This window comes from Cheilinus undulatus, linkage group 7 (assembly GCF_018320785.1).
Source record: "Cheilinus undulatus linkage group 7, ASM1832078v1, whole genome shotgun sequence".
Classification (NCBI taxonomy): Eukaryota; Metazoa; Chordata; class Actinopteri; order Labriformes; family Labridae; genus Cheilinus; species Cheilinus undulatus.
This window is the reverse complement of record NC_054871.1, coordinates 42,612,264-42,639,391: the sequence shown is the minus strand read 5'-3', so window position 1 is coordinate 42,639,391 and position 27,128 is coordinate 42,612,264. Positions and strand designations below refer to the sequence as shown.

The 27,128-nt window shown below is 38.5% G+C and overlaps 2 protein-coding genes across 2 annotated transcripts in view; both read left to right on the top strand.

Annotated features, from left to right (window-relative positions):
- Positions 1-4,974, top strand: part of LOC121511708 (inactive N-acetylated-alpha-linked acidic dipeptidase-like protein 2) — a 492,988-nt gene extending 488,014 nt beyond the window's left edge. Inside the window, exon 15 of the mRNA XM_041790471.1 lies at positions 4,728-4,974. Coding sequence (XP_041646405.1) covers positions 4,728-4,974 — 247 coding nt within the window. The remainder of the gene's footprint in view (positions 1-4,727) is intronic.
- An 11,191-nt stretch (positions 4,975-16,165) lies between these two features.
- Positions 16,166-27,128, top strand: part of si:ch211-51h4.2 — a 104,946-nt gene continuing 93,983 nt past the window's right edge. Inside the window, exons 1-3 of the mRNA XM_041790470.1 lie at positions 16,166-16,307; positions 23,864-23,905; positions 26,290-26,363. Of these exons, the coding sequence (XP_041646404.1) occupies positions 16,166-16,307; positions 23,864-23,905; positions 26,290-26,363 (258 nt within the window). The remainder of the gene's footprint in view (positions 16,308-23,863; positions 23,906-26,289; positions 26,364-27,128) is intronic.

The window sequence follows — 27,128 nt, the reverse complement described above, 5'->3', positions numbered from 1 at the left end:
GCCATTGTGGTTTATTTGGATGAACTCCAGAGAAAGACAAAACCATCCACTGTGGCTAGTTCAGTTTTCCCTCCGCTTATCAATGGCTTTGTCCACACCGCTATTGATTCGTCAGTACGCCCCAAGCATAAACATCTAGCAACAGGGAAGTGAGATGGTGATCTCACTGTCAGCCCTAAAGATCCATGCCTTTCTGCATGACACAATTCTGTGTTGAAAACCCTTCCACTTCTTCTGAGAATGTGTCATAGGTAGATTTACCCGCTCTTCAGAGTCCACTTCAGCACTTTGCTCAGCCCAGACCTGTTCCCATCCCGGCCACTGTATTGGTTTTTAAGCTGCTCAGCTATCTGCAGTTCCCTTTGTTCCGGCTTCTTTAATACCGGCAGCAATGACAATGCAGTAAAGTCCTTCCATACCAGCGATTTCACTGCATATTTTTCTAAAGAGCCCCAGAGATAGGCTTTGTTTGATGTCATCCAACCCCAGCACCGAAGTGGATAATAGTGAAATTACTTGAGTTTATATTAAAGGTTTCTTGCAACATATCTTCTAGGTAACACAATGTACAATATGTGATTTTTCTCTGCTTACTTATTTGGTAATCGGCATATTTTCACCTGGAAATTTTGCCCGCCAATATTTTTTTTTTGCGCGTCATCCACCTATGAAACCGCCCAGAGATGAATAAATACCAGATAACAGAAACGTTGAGCCATATTTTGAGAAGAGTGTGTTGCTTCAGTTTTACTTCTGGGTTACGGAAATTTTGGTTGTACCAGTGTTGCCAGCTAGGATAAACACAACCAGGGCCTTTTGAAGGTGACAGTGCCGTTGTCTGGGCTGACATGGTCTGTAATGGACGTATGGGAGGTTATTTGACTTTCGAGTAGGGCCTTGGTTTTGGAGAAAGAACCACATCTCACTCCTCAGAATCTCTGATGAGGATGCAACGGATGAAGAAGACATAAGAATTAACTTGAAATCTCCATTCTCATCACAGTGGCAGGACATAATCTCTCCAGGGTGAAGATAACAACAACCCTGATTCCCTTAATCTGGTGAATGAATAAATAATTTGATTACTGTCTCTGAATGAGCTAACAAGCCAGGTTAAAATATTAATGCAGTGACACTAGAGTTTCACTCAGAGAAAAGCTTGTGCACAGACTTGTTGAAGGCCACACAGATGAGGGATCTGAATTTTTCATTTAGAGCATGCAAATGGCGAGCAAAAATAAGTAATAATCACAAACAGTGATAAATGGAATGCAGAAAAATTGTCATGAGTGAGCTGTTTTTAACATCCCTGAAAGGAAGGGAAAAAAAAGATCAAATCCCACCCCCTTTAAATGATGAACGAATCATCTATTTTACTTATAACCTGACATGTCAGATGGATGTGTGACCATCTGGGAGAGCTTCAACAGGAAATGTTTGAGTAAAGGCAGAGGCTTTGAAAAAAAATTGGGAGTATGATTGGGTGAACGTTCTGTCTGTTACATCTCTACGGGACAATCAGAGCAACAAAACACGTGACATAGCCGCTAACAGGCTGCGCGTGCACAGCTACTGAGGAATAATGCGAAAAATGGCGACTATAGACATGTAAGTACTCTACTTCTGTCGTTTTTGAAAAGAAAACAACTCACTGCTGTTCTTTGTTCTTCTTTTGATGAAGAAATGTTGTCAAAGTCTGATAAAACTAGCAGCATCCACGCTAATCTCTTCCTCCATAACTGCACCAGCTCTTGCTGCTGCTTGTTTACGTCGCAACTCTGCTGCACCTGAAAGTACTGCCCCTCGTCTCTGATTGGTCCTGTCACTTTCTAATCGGGCCCAGTTCAGATGGGAGCTTTGCAGGATGGATTTGCCAATGAAAAACAAGGAAACTGGCATATCAATCTGCTTTGCAAGGTTGTTTAACTTCCATATCTGTATAAAAATACTTTTTGCACATACACACTTATACATATACGCATCTCCTTATAGACAATCATACTATACTGTTCCAGCCCTGCCTTCCATTACCACGTCTCAGGGTGGTGTCACTGAGACCGTGTCTTCTCATAAAAACCTTGGGTTTCTGAGTGATTCTCTGACTGACCAACATGTAAAGTAGTTAAAGACTTTTTGCTGGTACTTTTCTGCATCTGATTGGTCATGGTGATGTTTTAAATATACATGCATTTTCCCAATGCCTCAGGTCTTTGGAAACTGTTTCCCATGGTGCGCTGAGGTTTTAACAAATCCACAGCCATTAACTCATCATTGTAATTGGTACAATCAAGTTGTTTGGCCTTAATTGGCGGTCATAGACATAACCATTGGAATATCCTTTTTTCTAAGGCAATACTAAACATGCATACATCATCATTAGGGATGTTCCAATACCTTTTTTCTGATACCAAGGTGTTGGGTATCGGCCGATACAGAGTGCAGATCAGATACTGGTGTGAACTTTCTGGACTGACTGTGCAGACTGGCAAATTATTTTAGACCTATATTTGACTCAGAACATGGCTCAACAAATTGCATCATAATTTATAGCATCATGACCCTAAAGTTTTTGCTGATATTGAGTTTTACTCCTAAATATTAAAATAATAATACTCTCTCTCTATTTTATGCTTTACTCAGGCACCATGACATGATTACGAAACAGCCTGCAACTGGCTGACAGACCCAAACAAATATGGCGGTTAGCATTCTAGTTAGCATTCGCGCTAGCAGTAATAAATGATTGCAATTCGATTAAAGTGGATAAAAAGACGTTTGATATCAGGTTTACTGGTGTGGATCTAATAATTAAAGTCCCCAAAAGTCACACAAGCTCCAGGCTTGCTGAAAATGCCGCAAGGGATTCAAAGGCAACAAAAGCGTCAATGGGATGATACAACAGCTAGCTTCAGGAGGAAAAACAAGTAAGAGGCAGCAATGTATGGTTTAAAAGTTATTTAACGTTTGATAAACTGTGTCACTTTTTGTCATGTATGACAGCGCCGGTCTGGAAGGCCTTTTAACGATCAAATTCAGAGAGAAACCGTCACGCAGCCACTAATCTTTTCTCCCGCAGGTTCTTCTATAATGCTCTGAAAATGGTAGCGTGTGCTTGACGTGCTTACCGGCAGCAAAGAAGAACTGTTTCGGGTTTATAGCGCTAACATTTAGCATGGCTAAACAAAGCAAACTATAAAGCTAAACCGATCTATATCGGATGGGTGCATAAACTCATGTACTCGCCGATACCGATACCTGCATTTTAAGCAGTAGTGACTCGCTCACAAAATTTACCTTTGCTATCTGTTCACAGATTCCATCTTGAAATGGATTTCCATCTTGAGGAGTTTTGGATACTGCTCCTGCAGCCTGATCCAATTTGTTCTCATTTAAATTCATTTCTTTCTCATTAATCTACAATCAGTACTCCATTACCACAAAGTGAAAACAATATTTTTCAATTTTTTTATTGCAGATTTATTAAAAATAAAAAACTGAAATGTCACATTTACATAAATATTCAGACAATTTGCTTGAAGTTTAGCTCAGGCTCCTCCCATTTCTCACGTTCGTTGCTGAGATGTTTCTACACCTTGATTGGAGTCCACCTGTGATAAATTAAATTGATTGGAAATGATTTTGAAAGGCACACACTACTCTATAGAAGGCCTCACAGCTGACAATACACGTTAGAGCAAAATCCAAGCCATGAGGTCAAAGAACTACCGCAGAGCTCAGAGACAGGATTGTTGTAAGGTACAGATCTGGGTAAAGCTACAAATAAAATTCTGTTGAACTGAAAGTTTCCAACAGCAAAGTGGCCTCCGTAATTCTCAAGTTTGGCACAACCAGGACTCTTCAAAGAGCAAGTCACCCAGCCAAACTGAGCAATCTGTGTAGAAAGGGCCTTAGTAAGAGAGGTGTCCAAGAACCTGATGGTCACTCTGACTGAGCTCCAGAGATCCTCTGTGGAGATGGGACAAAGCTCCAGGAGGACAACCTTCACTGCAGCCATACACCGATCTGGGCAGAGTGACTAGACATAAGCCTCCTCTCTGTGCAAAACACATAAAAGCTTGCTTGGAGTTTGCAAAAAAAAAAAAAAAAAAAAAACCACACACACAAACACATGAAAGCCAAGTGGGCTGCCATGTGTTTTGTACTGCCAGAAAGCACAAATCTGTGGAGGGCTGCAGGGGTTGGTTGTCCTTCTGGAACTTTGTCCCATCTCCACACAGGATTTCCTTTAGGACTGGGTTCTTGGTCACCTTTTACTAAGGCTCTTCTCCCCTGATTGCACTGTAGCACTATATATGCTGAAGTCCAGTGACCTTTTCAAAGAACTGCAGCTTTTACATGTCTACAGTGGCTTTGTTTTTCAACATCACTTGCCACTTGGGTATTACACCCCTCAGGACAAACGGTGCTATGGCTGTGTTTGGTTAAGGCTTTACAAGCACGTTAAAACCTAATGTATTTAATTTAGACAAAGTGGATTTCAGGTGGTTGCTTACAGGTAGGTAGAACACAAGAATAAGGCAAAATAATGAAACCTTATTTACAAGTTATCGTCACAAGGACAAAATCCTTCAAATCAATCTCTTAGTATTTTGTATTATTATACCATTAGCATGAGAGACTGCTCTGACTTTGCTACTCACTTCATATTCTGCCAGTATACAAGGTTTTGCATTGACACTCTCCTCTCTCATCCTCTCTCTCCACAGAAACCTGTTATACAGCCTCCCAGGAAAGACTCCACAGTTCTCCATCCTCAGATTCACGCAGGAAGCCGTCCTGCATTGTAATGTCACCAGCAGAGCAGCCAAACACAACTCTGCCGATAAGGAAGTACTCTGCCACAGCACCATGAACCAGTCTCTGTCTCTAATCCTCAGGGCCATCCGCTCAGCTGAGAGGCTGGTTTGCTTTGGCTTGGATTTGTTTGAAAATTACCCAAGTGATGCAAAATGATACTGGCTGATATAACACAGCTTGGATGCATTCAGAAGTGAAAACTGCCCCAGAAATTGGCCCTTTCATTAAACTCTAAAATCCTAATTTACCCTTAGTCTAGGAAAAACTACAAATCACTCCAAAATACAGGGACAGAATGCAGTTTTATCTAAATTATCTTCATATGATGAGTGATTTCTTTCTAATTGATGAATGTATTGAAACAAACTTTTTGCACATTAGCTTTTAGATATGCAAAATACAAAAAAAAACAAAAAACGAGGCAGTTTGAATTGCACTAAACCTCTTCATGTAAATGTTGACCTGCTCTCTTTTAGTGACAACTTTCACCCATCACTCCTTAACAAATCTCAGCACAGGAGTTTTTGAAAACTAAAGCACCTTATCAAAGATGAGAGTTAAAGAAAATGTTATAAAATCATATCAAAAGGTCTAGCAGCCGATAAAGAGGAGTTTTTTGTATGTGTTTAAACTCCAGCTGCACAATCTTGAGGAAAAGATGAAAAGGAGACCTTGACTATGTTTGAGCTTGACCAGAGTCACACTTTGGCAGCAGCTGCTTTCATAGGTTTGTAGACTTACAGAAGTTGATTTTGGTACTTCATGACCTGGCTCTTATTCTTGCAATTTTGTATATAATGCAGACTTTGCAATCAGCAGAAATATTGCAGAGATAAGGGAGAGAAAACTTTGGCAAAACTCTGTAAATCTAGGTAAGCACAATCTTTAACTTTAACAAAAGCACCCCATGCAAACAAGCATGAGGCCTCTCCTGCATATCATTTCCCCATTCTCTCTTCAGTTTCTGGCTCTATCTCCTGTCTTTTCTCTCTGATTAAAGCATAAAAGACCAAAACTACATCTTTGTCCAGCTGGACTAAGTGCTAAGTGGCTAGCCACAAAGAGCCAGCCAGCTCCTTGCTCTAGAAGTAGATCTCCTGCAGTTACAATAGCAAATCAAGGCAGCTACTTTGACTTAGAGATGAGTTTAAAGGATCATTACTAGTCTTTTTAGAGACTCCAGCAGGAACCCCTATTGTTTCTTAAATCTCTACAACAGTGGAAAACACAATGCTTACATCCAAATGGCCAGAATCACAGGAATAAGACCCAGGTTTAAAATCCCAAATCCCTCATTGCACTATTTACATAATAGATTCACCCAACTGTAAAAATTTCCATTCCAGTTCTACATAAGGGCATTCTGAGGCAATAAGCCATTCAGTTATGAGCCTACCCAGCAATACCCTTTAGCTGCAAAAGTACTGTAAGCCGTTGCATCTTATGGCTTGTCGCTTTAAAGAAAAAGCAATAACAATTATAATATTTATAATATTTAACAATTTAAATAGGATTTGAAAACTGTAGAGGGAATGATGTTTTAATGAATGGTGTGCTTTTTTGCAGTGTTAACTTGAAGCATCTCAACTGTAAAATACCACAAAAATCTTTTGTGTTAAGTGTTTATAGATATATTATTGGAGGGTGTCCCAAGAGAACAGTCATACATCTTCTTTTTCGCGTCATTGTGCTCAAAACCTGGTGATCAGTTGACGCCCACCTTCTTGGTTACTGAGACTGAGTTAGACAAAATCTCTCATCACTGGGCACACTCCTATTTGAAACAGTTGAGAGTAGCCCATGATTTGACTAACTTTTATTTATATAGCAATTTTTTCTTTTTAGAAATTTGCCCCCAGAGAACGAATAAAGAAAGAGATACAGTGGGGTGCATGAGGATAGGTCGAAATCTCTTAAAGGGACATTTCGATACTTTTGAAGTTGTGTTGTATAAGGTACTTGGCAATAGTAGTGGCATTAGCCTCCAGTAATTTCAGTGATTTTGCTTGGAGAAGCTAGGTCATGAAGCACAGCAGACGAATGTAGTTTCTCCATGTAATTTGGTGAGTTTAAGGTAAAAATGGGCCAAAAAAAACTAACCCTCCAAAATGTTTTGAAGGGTTTCATTTTTCACCCAGAAAGCCTCTCTGCTTGGCACTTTTTTAAAATGCAAACTTGGCTAACAGCTACGTGGTCTTCCACCTTGATGTGTCTGAACAGATGTTTGGGTCAGCGGGTTTAAATTGAAACAAAAACAAACTAAAAGTAGTAATGTCGGCTCAGTTTTCTACTCCAACAGCTGACTCAGTGTTTTCATACAGTAAACACGATGTGCCCACTTTAGCCTGTCTAATTGTTTAGTTGCCATAAACTTACTTGGATGACAAATTTCCATTCAGCTCTTCTGGTCAGGGTCAGTGTCCCCAATTTATCTTCAGAAAGTTGAAGGTCCATAAAAGACCAGCAGTCAGTGAGGCAGGGAGCTCTGGAAGGGCAATGATGCAGGCTGTAGATGTCTATGAGCCTCTATCCTTGATCAGAAATGTCCTGAAGCAGTGCTGTGGGGTCCTAATCATTACAACAGTAGCTCTATGGGTTCATGGGCTCACAGTTTCCACACCTACACCACCAGGTAAGCTAACCAGTTCCTCTTTGTACTCCAGCTCATAAAAGTATTCCTTGCAATCACATTAAACGGCACGTCATTGTCACTCGTGTCAAATTCCCTCAGTTTAGTTTAGTTTTACCTTAGTTGCTTGGCATTTTCCTCTAATGAAGCCCACAGACCCAATCAGCTGCTCAGGTGCACTGAGGTGGAAGAGCATGCAGCAAGTATCTGAAGCTTGCATTTAAAAATTGTACCAAACACAGAGGCTTTCTGGGTGAAAAATGAAATGTTTCGCAAAATTTCTGTATAGTAAACAGTTGACCAATTTTCACCTAAAACTCACAAAATTCCGTGAAGACACTGCACCTGTCTTCTACACTGTGTAGACTAGCTTCTCCAAGTGCCTCATTTAAAGAGGCAACTCTCACTGAAATCAATGAAGGCTAATGCTACTCCTATTGCAAAGAACCTCAAACCACCCAACTTCAAAAATACTGAAATATCCCTTTAAAACTTTATATAACTGTTGAAAACATTTCTGATGTCTGATTGTCTGATTCTAGCAAAGTTGGCTAATATTAGCTGTCCTACCGTGGCACATCAACATTAAAGATACTCTCCAGTCTGCCTTATTGAAGCAATTAAGTTAATGCAATTTAGCTAAGGTTACAGAATAGCAATATCATTTTAACGTCACTTACTATACAGGAAACCATCAGTAAGTTTCTGTGAATTAACATCGTAGCCTCTTAACATCGCCAGATTATGATATATGGTCAGTTTTAAAAATGTTTCTCTTACCTATAATCATATGTACTGTAAGTATTCCTGTAATTGTATTTGGGTTTAATTGTTGGTGTGGTTGTCCACAGAGTTAAATCAATAGTAAGCAGTTTTCATTGTCAACCTTCAGTTTAGAGACAAAATAAAATAAAAAAAAAAACAAAAAAAAAAACCCAAAAAAAAACATCTCTGATCATGATGTAGACATCTTGGCTAGTAGCTCTTGTAGACAGCCTAACACACCTTCTCAAAATGTTCAAGTGGCAAAATAAAAGTCACAATTTTACTGTGACACTCTGAAAAGACTAAGTACTTGTGAAAGTTTGTCTACCAAGAAGTAGCTAAGCAACAGATGCTGCAACAAAGGGCCCTCTGATTGGGAGTTCAGCAGACAAATTAAATAGCCATTAAAGGGTCAGTGCCACTGGTTGACCTAAAGCCTAGTCTACATGTAGGTGAGTGCTTTAGAAAACAAAGGTTTTCCTCCACTGTTTTTTTTTAAGATCATCCTGTTCAGAAATGGTATGGTCTTCAACATTTTTGTCCACATAACGCAAAAACATGCTGTTATGTAGAGTAAAGAGAATGCTATGTTAACAGTAGTCTGTCTTGAAGGAGTTTTCCAAAAGGTACATTGTCAGTGATGCTGTTGTATCTGTTAGCTAAAGGCCAAAAGACACAAAAAATATCACTTCAGTCAGGAACAGTCTCGTCATACATATAGCTATTTTAATGCAAAATTAGATAAACAGTTTCACTTGGCTCCACTCAAAAGATGCTCGCTGGGTCAGTCAAGCAGCATGCTTTGACTTTCCAGGGAACACAACCCCCATATGGATGGATACATTAATGACAATTTGTACTGAATGCAATAAAATTAGTACAAAACCAGTTAACCCATTGTAACCTGAATCTGAATATGAGGGTGCAACAAGCTTTATGCTATGAAGGAGGAGGCTGGGGTGGAGGAGGTTAAGCTTTGCCAGCTGCAGCAGTGTGGTGTATCAGCATTAATGCAAGCAGGGATTAATGAGAAATAAGTATACATTTAAATGCACTGTCGTGTCGAGAGACAGGGCTGTGATTGGTGGTGGGAGCTGGGAGGCGATTTAAGGGGGTTCAGCTGGCCTTCAGCTGATCACAGCTGGGCATATGACTACTGTGTCGTGTAGAACTAACCCTGAGATTTATTGTCAAAAATCCTCTCCAGTGTAGGGAAAAATCCATGTAGGTGAGTAACTGGTGAAGGAACATGTGCATGATGGATAAACTTACTTCTTAACTGGTACAACTGTCTTCTCACTGTCAGACGATAAAGAAACAGTTGTGACCATGCTGTCTGTACTTTTCTACATTGAAGGTAGTCTTACTGTGAAGGAAGTGGCAATAAAAAAGATACTCACATCTTCATATGTTAAAGCTAAAGCAGATAAATTCAGATAATTGGGATTTATTGACTCAAGTTCATTGTCAGCGTTGGTATTAATGACAAAAACTCAAAAGAACTGTTTAAGCTGGTTTAGTCAATGCATGAAAACAGCCAAATCCTACTTGGGACCCAAGTCCTGCTTAGCATTCATACCAATCACACATAGTAGATTAGATAAAGCGAAATACTCAAATGCCTGTGCATAAACAAGTAAAATTAAACTGCAGATTGGTATCACAACACACAGGCACAGGGGGATGCGTTTACAACCATTATGCGGTGTTTGACAATTGCACTCTATTTCCACTTGCTGCTCTCTTCCATTTTCTCAATGACTCTGCAAACACTCTGCAAACTCTTAATATTTTAAGTGGCAACAGCCAGTGTTATCTCTCAGCCCCCTCCTCCTCTTCATTCTCCTCACACTCTCTCCCTTATGAATGCCACCATGCAGCGATCTCTCTCATTGTGCAGCAGATTGTGCTGCTCTTAACAAGAGATTTAGAAGTCCATGGCTGATTTGGCGGCTTTAATAGCCTGCACAAACCCAAATAGAGAATTGGGAAATAAATCCATTTTGTCTTACTTTTTAATAAGTAATTAGGAACATAAAATGGTACTCAAATAACATTATTATTCTGAGGAAGAGCAGTGGTGTGTATTGGTGGATGGTTCTCAAGCTGTATCCAAATCACTCAGTCCAACCAACCAAAGCTGCAAACCACAGCAGCTTTAGAAATCTTTTAAATGACACAAAGTCATGTGATTCAACATTAAATCAACAGCTGGTGAACAAAGCTTCAGGGTTTTTGTAGCTAGGCATGATGTGTAATAGAATAGTGTGTGTGAAAAGAAAATAATGTAGTACATTTTTTGTAATAATATGAAGAAAACTGTTTCTTACCTTAACTTATTTGTAAAATTTTGAATGCGATAGACTTTTTTTAAGCATGATGGAAAGTTGGGATGGGTTAAAGTTTTGCAGCTTTTGATACGTTAGTGAGTTGGAATTTTGTACAGTAAGGCCACTTTTTAAATGTTCTTTGAAGCTTAGAAAGATACCAAAAGCAATCTTAAATTTGCTTGTCCAGATGACCCATTTTTCTAGTGGTTAGTGTTCCCACAGTCATAATTTGGTGTTGAGATTAGCCAAAATGTTTTTAAATTACATTCAAATTCCCAGCAAACCTTTTATGAAGAAACATTGATGATAGGTGTTTAATTGTCCAGTTTGAAATGCAGATTTTTAAAAATCCAACCAGTCAGGGATCTAAAATGTTCATGTTTGATATCATGTGCCTTTTATAAGAAAGTTATGCTTTAATTTAAATATGTAATAAACCAAAATGTAACGCGAAAACAATTGGATAAGCACCAGAATTTTGCATTCATGCAGAGATATTACCATTACCATCAATATTTTGTGAACTAACACAAGTGGGCTATGTCTGAAACTGCATACAACATACTTATACTACTGTTTTATACTCAGAGATATACTGCATACTGAGCTAATGGTTAATACGCCTTTTCCACACACTTAATAGCCTGACACCTGACTTAATGTCAACATTTTTGCAGTCAGGGCTATATTGGCAAAGCTAGCAACAAGCAACGCTGTTGGTCCATGAATAAAATCTGCTTAAGTCGTGTGTTGCTGCCTGATCATAAATTGATCTAAAGGTACATCTAAAAAAATTAGAATATCATGAAAAACTTCATTTTTCTGTAATTTCATTCAAGAAATGTGACTTAACATCCATTCTAGATTCATTTCATACAATGTGAATTATTTCTAGATTTATTTTGATTTAATGTTCATGATTATGGCTTACAGCTCACAAAAATCAAAATCCACTTTCTCAGTGTATATTGAAGTATTAATTATTTGAATATTACAAAACGCCAATACAAAGGAAAATGATGCCCATTTATGCACTCAGTACTTGTTCTGGGCTCTATTTAAACAAATCACTGCATTAGTGTGACTTGGCATTGAGGCAATCGGTCTGTGGCACTGTTAGGGTGTTATGAAGCCCAGGTTATTCTCAGAACAGCCTTTAACCCATCAGCATTGTTGAGTCTGGTGTCTCTCATCTTTCTTTTGACATATCCCCAGAGATTCTCTATGGGGTTCAGGTCAGGCCAGTTGGCTGGCTGAAGTAGATGTAGTCAAAGTTTAGCACCCTTGTAGTTCCCTTGGTGCCACCTGTTTTTGTCGCCATGCTTAAAGTACCGTCAGTTGAAAACTGTTCAGCATTTAGAACAGTGCTGCACTTGTCAATGTTGCTTCTCACCCTCTGCCCATTCAAAAATACAGATGGGGTGGAACTGGTAACTGCAGAAGAGAAACTGATCTGATTTGTCTTTTTTCCAGGGTAGTTTTCAGGTCTGCAGCTGCTGCCTGTATCAGGACATGTACCTTTATTACATTGTCTGCATGTCTTCTGTGTGGCATTTCCTTGAAATACAGAAATACAAAGCCCAAGGGGTTATTTTAAAGCAAAACTATCATTTCTACAGATGGAAGCAGGATTCTTTTTTTTTTTTTTTTTTATTGGTGCTGCCAGCACTATAAAAGTTGGCTTCAGACACAGGCCCAAATACCATGATCAGCAAAACAGTGTCTGGTAGTTTAGGCTTTAATGTGGGCAGGTGCCAAGTCCTGCTGGAAAAGGAAATCAGTATCTCCATAGAGCTTGTGAGCAGATGGAAGCATGAAGAGCTCCTGGCTGACAGTGTTGAATCTGGACTTAATGAAGCACAGAGCCGTAAGCCATTACCATCAAGATTAACACAAAAATGTCTTGAAATATTTCAGTTTGTATGAGATTAAACTAGAATTAATGGAAGTTTAACCTTTTAAATTAAATCCCAGCAAAAACATGAACTTTTTTATTATATCCTAATTTTTAGATGCACCAACATAAATCAAATACATGCCAGCAAAAAAAGAAAGTGTCAAAGGTCATTAAATTATTCTTCTGTGTAATGTTCCAATGGTGGTAACTCCCTCTAATCATTGTGATTTTTACTACTTCATATGTAATCTCACATTTTCAGCAGTGTCAGATTTATTTCTGATTCTGGTATTGGAAGTGGAACTCTACTTACATACTGCAGAGAGTTTGGGAGCAGCTTGTTCTACTGTCCAATCACTGAAGTAAATAAGCATGTCATCTGCATACATCTGAATGTGTACCATTGGGCAGATCAAGGACAGGTTATTGATCCACAAATGAAACATAACAGTCCCAGGACTGACCCGTTACGTTCAACAAAAGATAAGCATGTGTGGTTAATACTTGTACTCTGTTTTCTTGAGTATAAATGGGATTCCATCCATGCCACTGCATTGCTAGAAAAAAATAAACCTTGATAATTTGGATAAAGTAACATTACAATTCATGGTACCAAAGGCCTTTTCTAGATAAAAGAAACAGCAGCACCAGTATTTGATAGTTATTTCACAACACCTATTAATATAATAATAATAATAATAATAATACGATTAATATTAATTTATATTACTTGTTGGCTAGCTGTTGAGCTCTGCTATTGGATATTAGATGAGAGGTGCAATCTATTGTCGCATTAGAATGATGACAGGGCTCCTGTTCCATACCCAAAAATTCTGGCCAATCTTTGGTTTCCTAGCATACACAGAATAACATAATATAAAATGTTGAGTATATAATATTGTATACTCAATGTGAAGTCACATTTTGTATGAATAGTGTGAAAGTATGACGTTTCAGACACAGCTGAGCAATAAAAAGTGTGTCGACATGGTGCATGCACAGAGGCTGCCGATGTATTTAAAACCAATAGAAATATTCTAGTGCTTTAAAATACAGACAGCCATTTGCCCACAATGTGCTTAGGGTAACTGAAACACAAAAATCCCAACTTTTCAAAGTCACATTGATAAACCACGGCAGAAGTTAGCTTTATTTTCATTGTAAATAAACCTTAACCCAAGCTTTTATTGAAGCAGTAACAGAATGCTTTATATTGAAGCATTCTTGTTAGTTATCTTGTAAGCATTGCACATAATGAAGTGATTCAATGTCTTAATTTCTCACTCTAGAAGAAAAAAAATCAGCCTACAGAGATTTCTGGTGCTTTAAATGAAAAATGGAAAACATTAGCTAGGTGTTGTGAATGTTTTGAAAAGGGCAAACATACTAGTCTTGCAGACAATTCAAGCAGATGCGGGGACGATAGATTTAATAAGCCATTCACCATTATAAGCTAGTTATATGTCTGATTTGAAATCACTTTCCTGAATTAAAGGTCTCCAGCTGACAAATAAAGGTTACCATCAGCATATCAGTCATTATCCAATCATGCAAGACTGACACAAGTTTAATTTGTGACATAGTAGACTATTAGGTGTGTTTGACAGATTTCTAACTTACTGTGAGTGTGTATAATATTGATTACTGTTGACCTAATTTGCAGTTCAAAACATCTGATTCACAGCATGAATCTTTTGCATCTGCTCCTTTATTTGCATGATTAAACTTCTACGTGGAAATACTGTGCTCTGACTTCATGCTTATGTGTAATACTGTTGTATGGACTAAAGTGGTTTCCCACCTGTTTTCATGTGTCTTTTTTGCCGTTTTGAATATGCTTTTTTTTTTTTACCTGAAGCAGACAGGGTACCGGCATTTACAGTTTTAATGTCAGAAAAACATAGCATTACATTAATGTGACTTGCAGTACAAAATGCATTATTGCACAAGTAGGGTCTGCACCCTACCTACTTAGAGGATCAACTTGCAGATTAAAAACTACCTGGTTTGGTTGAACCATGTGCTGTTTACTATGTATAGTATTTATTTGAATATTTAGAAAGTGTGGTTACGGACTGCCTATTGTTCTGATGGAAACATAACTCAAAAGTCCCGATAGTCCGATAACATTTTCCAATTGAGCAAAAGCCCAATGTCTTAAAGGTTTGATTCCAATTAGAAACCTCAAAACGCTTTTACTTTTACTCATAATGGGTAAAGTTTGGGGCTGAGGAATACATTATGTAAATAAAGGTCTGCAATTATATGTGTGTGGATGCATAGTGACTGCTGGCGCTGTCCATGGTGCTGGCTCTGGCTGATTCAGCACCATGGACAGCGCCAGCAGTCACTATGCTTGAGTTTCCCTGCATCCATTTTGACTGTTGCTGTTTAAAAAGACTTATTTCCTTGGTCAGGGCCTGTAGGACTTACACGCATCATGTCATTATGGACTATTGGGATTTTGAATTAATGGCCTTTCAGGATAAAAGGCATGGCACAGTAAGGTTGACATTATATGCAATGTTCGATAATTGTCTTTAGAATTAGACCATACTGGAAACTGCTGTTTTGTGATATTTGCACAAAATTGTAAATGTGTGAATGTTTGACGTCCTGTCCTGTTTGCATCTTAAGAAGTTGTCTTTTTAAAAAGTTTAAATAATTTGAAATGGTTTAACTTTCAAAGACTCTTTCTCTCAATTGAATACCGTTACTGTTAATTGATCTTATGATCATTATGGCCTGGTTTCTGTATGCATGACCCTTTTAACTTCTGTAGCTCTTACTAGGGTTTTTGGCATGTTTCTACCCTCTGAACTGTTGAAGTCTTGTTGAATTTTTAATACAATAAAGAACATTTTAAGCATCTGTTTGAGCCCATCAATTCCTGTATTTAAAACAAACACACTTTTCTCTGGCATAATAATTGCCAATTAAAGGCTGTACACAAAATGTGTTCCTGGCATGAGCCTCAAAAAGAAAAATCTCTTGGTGTGCAATGCTAAATGATAGGAGGACACACTCAAAAAGGAGTTACATGCTTTGACATAAAAAATACAAAAATAATATTCTCAATAATGTATCCCTTTTTGGTATAATATTGTGTAACATTTTTTGTTTAAGTAGGGGTTATTTATTACTTCATATAATGCTGGTGAGCCAATTAATTTCTTCCAGATTTCAGGACAGACTTATCTCATATTTACTAAACAATAACTCATAATACTCTATTACCTGTTTTCTAATTATTATAGTGTAGCATTTATCTTTGGGTATTAGGGCAGTGCTTTAGTAAACTTAGCCTGTTAAGTAACAAACAAAAAGAGGTGGTCATAAAAGACATAGATTTACTGACTATAAATGACCTCCTTAGTTGTGATTCTGAAATAAACTTTGATTTGTACACACATTGTCTGCAAACCATTGCCTACAACAGCTATGTGCTATTGTCATTTTAAGTCTATGTGGATTCAACACAAAGAAGTCATCTAGCTGGGTCTTACATGGGGCCCTGGAGGCTGGTTCTTGCTAAATTTATTGTTCCTATTAGCTATTTTGAGCCACTTATTACAAGCTTAAATTGAAGCCCCTCCACAAGAACTGACAGTATCATCGGGCGCGTGCAGCATCCGGAGGACCGTGCGCGCTCCCGCGTCGCCAGGCAGAGAGAGGGGGCGGGCAGGAGATGGAAGCTGTGGAGGACAATATTGTGTAGTGAAAATGATGGCGACCGAGGCAGAGGAGATAAGAAACCAAACAAGCCCATGTCCCATCCCCGACAACAGTCTCAGCACTCTGTCCATCAAAATTACGCGGAAAAACCAGGATAGACACTGGAAGTTGCGGTTTATTTACCTGCAGTGCTGTGAGTACCGACACACAACACAACGTTCAGAGTCAAACACCGGTACAGGCCACACAAACACCGTCAGACTTTATCGATAAATGTGCCGAAACACCGTATTGACGGAAATGCAGTCCCTATACTCATTTGAATTAATGCCGTTGTTATTTCTGAGGAGAAGTAAGCTAGCTCAAGTCAAGGTGTTATTGAGGGATTGGATGATGGCGGACTGGAATAAACGTTTCAACACTCGCGAGGACATAAACGAGAAATAGAAAAATAAATAAATAAACGTTGCTTCAGTGCAACAGTCAGGATAGGCAAAAAAAAGGAATACTCATCATTTATGGACAAGGCTTCACAGTTTGTAGTACGACTTGCATGTAGTTTAGCTACTTAACACATATTTGACTTTTAGAATTAGCTAAACATAAAAAAAAAAATAGCTGAACAGCATTAGGACGACTTCATGAACTACCACTCAGAGGCAATGAAAACGCAACACCAGTTTGGATTCAAATATTTTTGTGACTCAAATTTATTTTCTTATTTTAACAATTCAAATATGTTGGGTGGGTTGACTTTGATGAATTAAATGTGCTAATGGGCCAATTTAGACAATAACTAGCACAAGTTGAAAATAAAAAATCCCAACAAGACTGAATGAAACACACATTTAAAAATGAACTCAGAAGAACAGTCTGTATCGGGTGTGACCCTCACGAACAGCCACACAGGCAGTACAACGTCTCCTCATGGACCTAACTAAGCGTCTGAGGTTGTCTTGGGGAAGCTGTCGTCACTCTGCCTGTAGTGCATTCTGGAGTTGCTGCCTGGTTTGAGGTCTGGGTACTCTTGATGAAAGAGCTCGTCCCAGTTGGTCCCAGAAGTGCTCAGTGGGCGATAAATATGGTGAGCACGCAGGCCACGGCAGACAGTTAACACCTTGTTGTGCCAGGAAAGCAGCTGTGAAACGAGCAGTGTGGCGTCTGGCGTTATCCTGCTGGAAGATGGTCACATCATTGTGATTCCTCAGGAATGGGACGACAGGGTCCAAGACTTCATCAATGTACCACCGAGCTGTCAAGTTGCCATTGATGAAGACCAGAGGTGTTCTGGGAATGGCAGTCATCCCAGCCCACACCATCACAGTGGCACCACCCCAACGATCGTTCTGTCTGATGCAGCATGGAGCATGACGCTCCCCACGGCGACGCCATACAGGAACATGTCCATCAGCGGCATGGAGGCGGAATCAGGATTCATCTGTGAATAAGACACTGTTCCACTGCATCAGCAACCAACGACGGTGTTGAATGGCCAATGCCAAGTGATTTTCACGGTGACGTTCTGTCAGCACTGGCCCCTCGTCTGGCCTTCGAGCATGCAACTGCTGATCTCTCAATCTTCTCCGTACTGTTCTGCTGCTGATACGTGGCTGTTGTCTACTCCCGCCTCTAGCATACCCAGGGCCCTGTTCTGTGTTTCAGTCGACAGACGTGGCATTATGACACTTAAAAATGTTTTTTGTGTGGCTTTTATCATGCCTTTATATAGACAACCACTCCTTCATTTCAACCACTATACTTGCACAACTCCTAATCCCATATGTTGTACTCAGTATGGATTGATGAGAGTACAACTCACACTGTTGAGTAACATGATGATCATTCATGTGTAACGGGGTACACATTTTGACCCCAATGGTCACTTAAGAACTCAAATTGGACTACTCAGGTCCTGAGCAAAAATAAACCAAAATTTAGAGTGTTGCGTTTTCATTGCCTTTGAGTGTATTTTTAACAGTTTACTGCTGGAATTCTGACAGGTCAGCAACAACCTACCTAGTTTTGCTCAAGAGAATGATAATATTTATTCCTGAGTTCATTTTTACACCTTAATGAAAGCTTAGGCTTATAGCTTTAACAAGATTAGCTTGTCTTTGATGTAGCCTGTTTCACAAAACAGAGTACTTTGCTAATAACTAGCTATCAGTGTTGGGGTAGTTACTCAAAAAAGTAATCTATTACACATTGCTAGTCACTTTAAAAACCTAATGAGTTACATTATATACAGCATGAAGTAACTAGTTACACTACTAGTTACATTACGTTTGCATTTTTCCTTGTCACCTGTCTTCTAATACTTTATTTTCAATAAAAAATACAGTGCAGGAAAGGAAACATTTTCCCCTTCATATATGCTGCCACAAGCATATTTATCTCAGATTTTGTCTTTACCTTTGGCTGATGTTGAACATTGAGTTTTGGTTGCCTGGTAGGTGTCGGCATTATGCACCTATCTTGAGCATTACACGGGCTCCGGCGGTCTTTACTAGCTTTATTTTAATGGGCTGCCTTTGCAGGTGTCTGGACTGTATTGATGCAGAGTTGTTAATGGCCTGGCCACGGTTTACACTTCACTCACATTCCTGTCCTTTTGTGCAAAAGTTGAAAGATTTTCTTATTTGAACCGCGTTGCCATTTCCCTCTCCCTCCTCAATGGACTCTCGCTAATGTCAGTCACATGGTGTTGCATGAGCCGCATTAAAAGGGATGCTACATTTGTTGTGTCCATGCTCGCCTTGTACACTTAGTTAGAGGACTAACAGTAACACAGATAACAAGCTTATTATTTTACAGTAGCTGTAATGTAACTACTCAGTCAGCAACTGTAATGCATTACACTATTGTGTTACTGCATTACCTTATACTGCTGGAATAATGCACAATTATTCATAAACAGATAAAGTAGTGATGCAGCGATTGTGAAAATCAGGGATGATACTGTTTAAAATAACAATTTGGCCAATACCAATGCTGATACCAATGTTTTTTTCATTAACTGTTGTTACTTGTTGAATTTTTGTGATTGTTAACTCCCTTATTCAGGCCAGGGACCAGAATTGCCCTTTTTTTAACACCAGTATAATGCTTGCCTTTTTTCACTTTAGAGTGGACTAATCCATCTATAGAAATCCACAGAAGAACTTCTTATTTGAACTTATTTCGCAGTGAAAGATCATTTAAAATAATGATAACTTCAGCATGGCCTCATTTGCCTGAAATAAATCACCTCTTTCTTTTTTCAAATCAACCTCAACATAAACTTTATTGTTACAAACAATCATGATTGTTTTAGATTGCCACTTTTTCCCCACCAAGACATTTCCTTATATCTCATTAGAAACAGTTTGCCACAGGCAGGAAAGGATAGTGTCTGTTCCCCAATTAGCCTTAATTTATTGTTCATAAAAGTTTACTTCTGGGCTTAGTGTGATACATAGAACAACGTCTCCTAGATGTTATGACCCTTGCCAGGTCAGCATGTTTTCAATGATGCTCACTGTCTTTGCTCACAGGATTATGAAGAAAAATGGAGCCCTATTGGCATAAAACCTGAAGCATGGTACATAGGCCTGTGAATAACATAAAATTTGGAAGTGGTTCATGATCAGGGCTACAAAAACAAGCATTTTGGAAATACATTTGCATTACATAACAGAGGCAACCATGGTGCTTGTTGGAGGTCAGATTTTATTTTACCATCCTCTGTGAACAGTAACATTTTACAGGGCTGCAACCAACAAGAATTTGCCTCATTTATTTATCTGCTGTGGAGTTTTAGCGATAGCAGAATTTTGAATTTGGATACAGTCAGGGTAGTAAACAACAAATGATTGCAACAAAAAATGACCTTCTTGGCAACAGAACTGGTTCACGGACGTTTTTTTGTTTTCTGTTTCTCGATCTGAACTTTGGAGAGACTCAAAAATTTAACTTAGAAGATTTTCCTTCAAATATTTCCTCCGAAATAATTATTATAATTCAGAAGAAGTGTATGCACCAGTTACAGACTGTGGACTTCTCATTTAGGATATTAGTACTAGCCTCACCATTTTTATAGTGATACAAAGCTCATAGACAAAAGTCTGTAGGTTGGAACTTTGAAAATAAAACTTTCAGAGACCAGGAGACATCACTGTCTCTCTCTTCTCTGCCCTCTATCCTTGTACAATAGACACTAGTGTTAACACTTGCATTTTAATGAGATGCTAAAGAACTTTGTAAACATAAAACCAGTAAATAAACTAGGTAGTTGGGTACAGACTGTGATGGAGGACAGAGTAGAAACACAGACAGCTTATGGGAAGGATCACACCTTCAGCAGTGACCATACAAAATCCATAGCTTCCTGCATGCTTGTGTGGAAGTGTCAGTGTGTTTTTAAGTCATTTAACACATATCAACTGTAAGTAACCAGAAAATAAGATTTTATATCTCTGTATCTTGTTTCTCTGCATTTTTTCTCATGAACCAGTCGGGCTGAACGATTTGGGAAAATAATCTAATTGCGGTTTTTTTACCCAATATTGTGATTGCGATTTAATATGTGATTATTTCCTGATCATGTTCAACAAACACACACAATAATTCAATCTGTAACGTCTGTGTAGCTAACACAATATTAGATTAAACTAGGGCTGAACAATTTTGAAAAAATATCTAATTGTCATGATTTTGAATCATTTTGCAAATCAGATATTATTAAAGAGAATGATATTTTTAATATAATTATCATATTTAACAAGAAAAACATACAAACATGAAGATAATGTGCTTTTTTTGTACACTATTCAAAAAGTATGCTGCCAGAATGATTGCATGATATCTAATGCATGATGCAAAAAAGTTTTAAACTGGTATTTTGACACAAATTTCAGGTTAAAGAAATATTGAGCCTTCTGTGATTTGGAAATTGCAGCAGGCTATATTTCGATTTAATCTAATTTGTGATTAATAGTCCAGCCCTATTAACCAGCACTTACTCTCTTTATTTCATTTTGATGCTAGCTCTCTCTTTCTCTCTGCTAGCGACAGCTTTGGGTTGAAAATATGGCTTTTCATTTTAATGCTTTCATATTTTTGGTAAATTTTGGCAACATCAAACATAAATAAAATGGATATTGTACTGTTTATAGTGGCTCTTAAAAGGTCCAGCCTCATGTCCCACTCCTCATGTCATTTTTCATGCAGTGACAGCAGAGCACAATTCCTGTCTTCGAGCAAGCAAATATGAACTGTGCCATTTAAGATATTTATTGTTCAAATATATTTTCAATACAAATATGTGAGAGTTTGAAGACCATAGCCAATTCACAAGTTGTTGAAAGGCTGCACTGTGGAGCGCTGCACGTTTTTGCCTGCACTGCTGGATTTCTGTCCATTACCACACGTTTGCTTAAGCAATGTGTGTGGAAGACATCAGCACTAGTACAACTTTTGTCCAATAACTCTCACAATTACGAGCACTAAATTGAATTTAATAAATTATAACAATTGAACAAGACAGGACAACTGATTGTGACAGTCACATCCTCCTCACTGTGCTCTGTCTGCAAATGTGTCGGGAAGCTTCAACTTTTGCATGAAACTAAGAGGTGTCACACGTTAGCATTTTTAGCCAAAGGGCAAAATGGCCGAGCTGCTAAAATCAAAAACCATGAAATGTTTATTAGGGTCACTTCCTCCATGTCACTGCCTGGCTCCTCTCCCTGTTTGAAACACTACTTATTGACTTGTTAAATGACACGCCCGGCAGCAGTGAGAACACAGACAGTATTAAAAAGATTACAGTGACATGTTTAATTGCTGATGGCCTCGTCCCTGAGCTCCTTCAGAGGGGTGCTGGAAGGGCACACGGCACAATAGAGGATTGATAAGAGAAACATGAAAAATGATCAGGCTGATTTAAAATGACACCTTATTTCTAGTGATGATGGGAGGTCTGTGGAGAGCAAGTGATGGATCTGAATGCGACAGAAAAGTGACCGGCCTGGTCAGCCATCAATATTATGACATAAAAGCTGCTTGATAGTGTTTATAGTCATCCCACTAAATGCTCTCACAGCTGCCTTTCTAAGTGCAGAAATAGGCTTTCTGGAAATTTAAGATGTGAACAACACAGCGTCTTAATCAAAGTAAAACTCAGGAACAAGATTTGCTCCTATAAAATGTATGCGGTGTAAGCCTGAAAAGCTACTGTTAAATTGTGTTGGTACTTGGGCTGTCAAAAGATGAACATTTTTAATCAAGATTAAACTCTAAATTCCGGCCGTTAACCCTCATTGATTGCATCCTTTTTTACTGCATTTTAAAATTTCACCATTTGGCATTTAAAACTGTCTTCGTCAGTATGGATTTTTAAACTCTCTTAAATGACTTCCTGTTTGGATACAGGCCTGCTTTTATAGGTAGATGGAAGATTACCATAAACTTAACCATGGAAAAAGGGACTTGCTATGGATTGAAAGGGAAATTAGGGAAATGTCAAAAGGTAGGTCTGATAAGAGAAGGTGAAGACAACTTTTGACTTGTCCATTGGGCTGTCCGAGGTTTTTTTTTTAAGTGCCATTAGACCTGAAGGAGCAGCTGTGGACTTATTTTATACCACTGTGGCTTTAGGGAGATGTCTGAGTGGCTTGCAATCAATCACAATAAAAAGAAATTAATGCAATAATTGTGTGTATTAGTTAGCTATGGATGTGGTTGATCTTGACAGCTGTATACCAATAAGTCTTGTAGTTATAAACAGTATCAAATTAGGACAGGTATTTTAAAAATCCATTAAAAAATCCATCCCTACACTTGCAGCTCTCCTCTCTTGCTACCTACTGTTTCCTGTTTCCTGTGTCTGAGGTGTTTTACTAAAACTCATCAGCAATAAACTTTAGACCCATCAGACTCAGACTTGTCCAGCTGACTCTTTATCAGGAGAGACACAAAAGATGATGCCTAGGTAGAGTTTTAGTGTGGAAAACACTTTAATAGGGCACTGAGGGTGTGTTGCAGATGGTGAGCATGCCCTCTATTATATCTTTTCATATCTCAGTGCATGTTGATATCTTCAGCGAGACAAGGGAAGGGCTGAGGTTGGAAAGGAAGGTTGGGTGGTCAGGATCTCTTGCTCTGAATGTCAGAGTGATAAGAATGAGGTTGGATCTCAGATATGATGTGTGTGATTTTAAGGAAATGTGTTTGATTCTACAGCTCAGAGAAAATTGAAAAAAGCAGATAGAGCAGTGGAGAGGGACCTGTTACAGTGAAAGCTCAGCAGAGATATTATGGCTGTTGGTTATCTTCTACAGTTCATAACTGTCTAAATCTAATTTTTGAGAGTTCCTTACATGGATATTCAACACACTAATCAGTGCATTTTGTAGTTTAACCACATGCGACTCTAAAACCAAGCGGCATTGACTCAGCACCTCTTTGACATCAACTGTCAAAAACTTAAGTGTGTGTGTATTTTTTAACTTTTAGAGAGTTATTTTAATGTTGACTTGGAATTGTTTTAACCTGAAGCAGTTTCCAGAACTGCATAATGTATTTAAATGGCATGACTATGACTGACCCTATGAGTTTGTCACCAACATTTCTCAACTTTTGGAGCCTTTGCTAGACCTTTTCAGAAACATTTTAGACTCTTTTAAACTTTTACTGCATAACATTTTGTCTTCACTCTTTGGCTTTAAGAATGCTTTAGCTGATCTGACAGAGCTCTGTGGTTCCCCCCAGATTTCCTAACCATTGCAACAATCCTGGGAACTGGAATCCTAGGTGAGTAATTCTGTTTTCTTACTCATGACACACAGGTGCATCTCAATAAGTTAGAATATCATCAAAAAGTTGATTTATTTCAGTAATTCAGTTCAAAAAGTGAAACTCATACATTATATGAATTCAGTACACACAGACTGATGTATTTCAAGTGTTTATATTTCTTTTTATTTTGATGATTATGGCTTACAGATAATGAAAACCCAAAATTCAGTATTTTAGAAAATGTGAATATTGTGAAAAAGTTCAATATTTGAGACTCATGGTGTCACATGCTAATCAGTTAATTAACTCAAAACACCTGCAAAGGTTTCTTGAGCCTTTAAATGTTCTCTCAGTCTGGGTCAGTGGCCTACACAATCATGGGGAAGACTGCTGACTTAGATGTCCAGAAGACATCCATTGATACCATGCACAAGGAGGGTAAGCCACAAAAAAGTCATTGCTAAAGAAGCTGGTAGTTCACAGAGTGCTGTATCCAAGCTCATTGATGGAAACTTGAACGGCAGGAAAAAATATGTGGTAAGAAAAGTTGCACAAGGGATAACGGCAGCCTTGAGAGGATTGTGAAGCGACACCTGATCAAGAATTTGGGGGAGCTTCACAAGGAGTTGACTTTAGCTGGAGTCAGTGAGTGCCACCACACACAGATGTTTTCGGCATGGACTACAGCTGTCCCATTCCATGTGTCAAGCCTCTGTAAACCAGAGACAACATCAGAGGCATCCTATTTGGTCTAAGGACAAAAAAGAATGAACTGATGCTCAGTGATAGCAAAGTAAGTTTTGCATTTCATTTGGAAATCAGAGACTGGAGGAAAATCAGAGCGAAGAGGCACAGAATCCATGTTGCTTAAGGTCTAGTGTAAAGTTTCCACAGTCAGTGATGGTTTAGTGTGCCATGTCATCTGCTGTTGTTGGTCCACTGTGTTTTATCAGGTCCAAGCTCAGCTCAGCCATCTACTAAGAAGCTCATGCTTCCATCAGTTGAACAGCCTTATGGAGATGCTGATTTCATTTTCCAGCAAGACTTGACACCTGCCCACACTGCCAAAGGTACCTATTTGTGGTTTAAGGACCATGGTAACCCTGCACTTGATTGGCCATTGGCTATGAAGATGAGACACCAGACCCAGTGACACAGAAGAGCTGACAGCCACTATCAGAGCAACCTGAGCTTTCATAACACCTCAGCAGTGCCACAGACTGATCGCCTCCATGCCACGCTGCATTGCAGCAGTAATTCTTGCAAATGAGCCCTGACCAAGTATTGTGTGCCGTACATATTCATACTTTTCAGTAGTCCTAACATTTCTGTGTTAAAAATCCCTTTGTTATTGGTTTTAGGTAATGTAATTTTCTAGAAATATATCAGTCTGTGTGTTATAAATCTATAATTCTTAAATCTTACTTTTTTAATTGAATTCCTAAAATAAATCAACTTTTTGGTGATATACTAATTTATAGAGATGCACCTCTAGTGTTCAAATAGTTGCTTATAATTCAGGAAATATGATGATAAATAGGGTCAACATCTTTCTCACATTGCCTTTAAAAATCAGTTGTGTCCTGGTGTATTTATTTGAAACTTTTTTTTTTTTTGATCAAGTGTTTTATTGGTTTGTGGATCATACATTAGAGCATGCTTGGCATTGGCTATACATTTTTTTCTTTTTTGAACCTGTATACCTTCCCTCCCTCCCCCCTTACCCCCATCCCGTATGTCAATTGGTCATTGACAGTCTTGCTTCATTTGCGTGTGCTCACATAAGACAATAATATTTAAGGATAGGAAAATAATAACAGTAGTGCATGTACATTAGAACAAAAAGACAAGAAAGAAAACACAGCAAAAAAAAAAGATTTATTTGAAACTTAATTTTTTTTTGAAGGTATGAATAGGTATGTTTACCTTGACTTGTATAATTATGTTAAGTTTGGTGCTATATTTACTTTCCTACTGAACTTTCTTTTTAAAAATCAGTTAATTTTACAATATAATCAACCCACTGTCCATCTTTTGGCTTTCATTGGCAGAGCAAATTTAACTGTGGTTTATGAAGTGTAGTTAACACAAGAGAGCTTTTTGTAGGTGGAAATTACATGGGACATTAGATTTAACTGCTTTGTTTTCAGCAGGGTCTTCATGTAGATCCATAAAGGTGGAGCCCTTCCAAGTTAATACTTGTTCAATCACTTAAATCTCATATTGAAATCAGCACTACCCATTAAGTTTTATAGTAGGCGGAAGCCAAAATGGAAAGGAGTGTCTGAGAGAGAATTACGAGCCAAGACAGTGATGGACAGGAATGTAGATGGGGAATACAAAATGTAAAGCATCATTTTGTGCATGTCTTTGTTTGGAATCTTTATTTCAATCTGCAGGTCTTCCAGTAACAATAGCCCATGCTGGACTGGTGCCTTTCCTTGTCTCTTTTCTTGTTGGCTTCTTTGTCCAGGTAAGTAGGAGCTCATTTGGCTCCTATTGTCGTAGAAGCTTGTGTGCAATTTGGTGCAAATATAAATGATTAAAGACAGAGGAAATTAACTGGAATTAAACACCAACCATAGGCAAAATGTTGATACAATACTGAAGTGGCGGCACTTCAAGTACAGAGTGATCACATATATTTGATAACTTGGTGAAATAAGATATAAATTGGTCCATCCGAATTAGATTTGAAATTGAAAATTAACAACATTTTTCTCTATAAACAGTCATCAGAAGCATTTTCAAGAGCTGATAATGGTTGACATTACTATAATGTCAAAGAAGAAGCATTTTTGGTCTTTAAGATATATTTTTGGCCTTTTTAAGCCTTTGACAGAGGAGAACTGTGGAAAGATTCAGAAACAGGGATGAGAGAGAGTGAGGAAGAGACTTCAGCCTAAGCCACCCTGGTACATGGGGCACAACCCATCCACAAGGCCATCTGCGCCCCCTTTTTTTGTCTTTAAAAATAAAAACGTGTGCGATAACTCATATTTTATCAAGAGAACAGGGGCGTGGCATGGAGCTTGGTACTCTATATACTGTATATTCACAGCAGTTTCCTAGATATGGTCTTTTACCATATCTGACACTCTTTTTTGTTAATGTGTTAGGAAAAATGCTGCAAATTTTTATTTAACCACTCAGTCTAGAGCTGAGATCAATAATTAGTGGATCTCGGTACAGATCCAGACCCAAGTGCGGTCCAATCTGGACCTGTGTGTACCTGTTA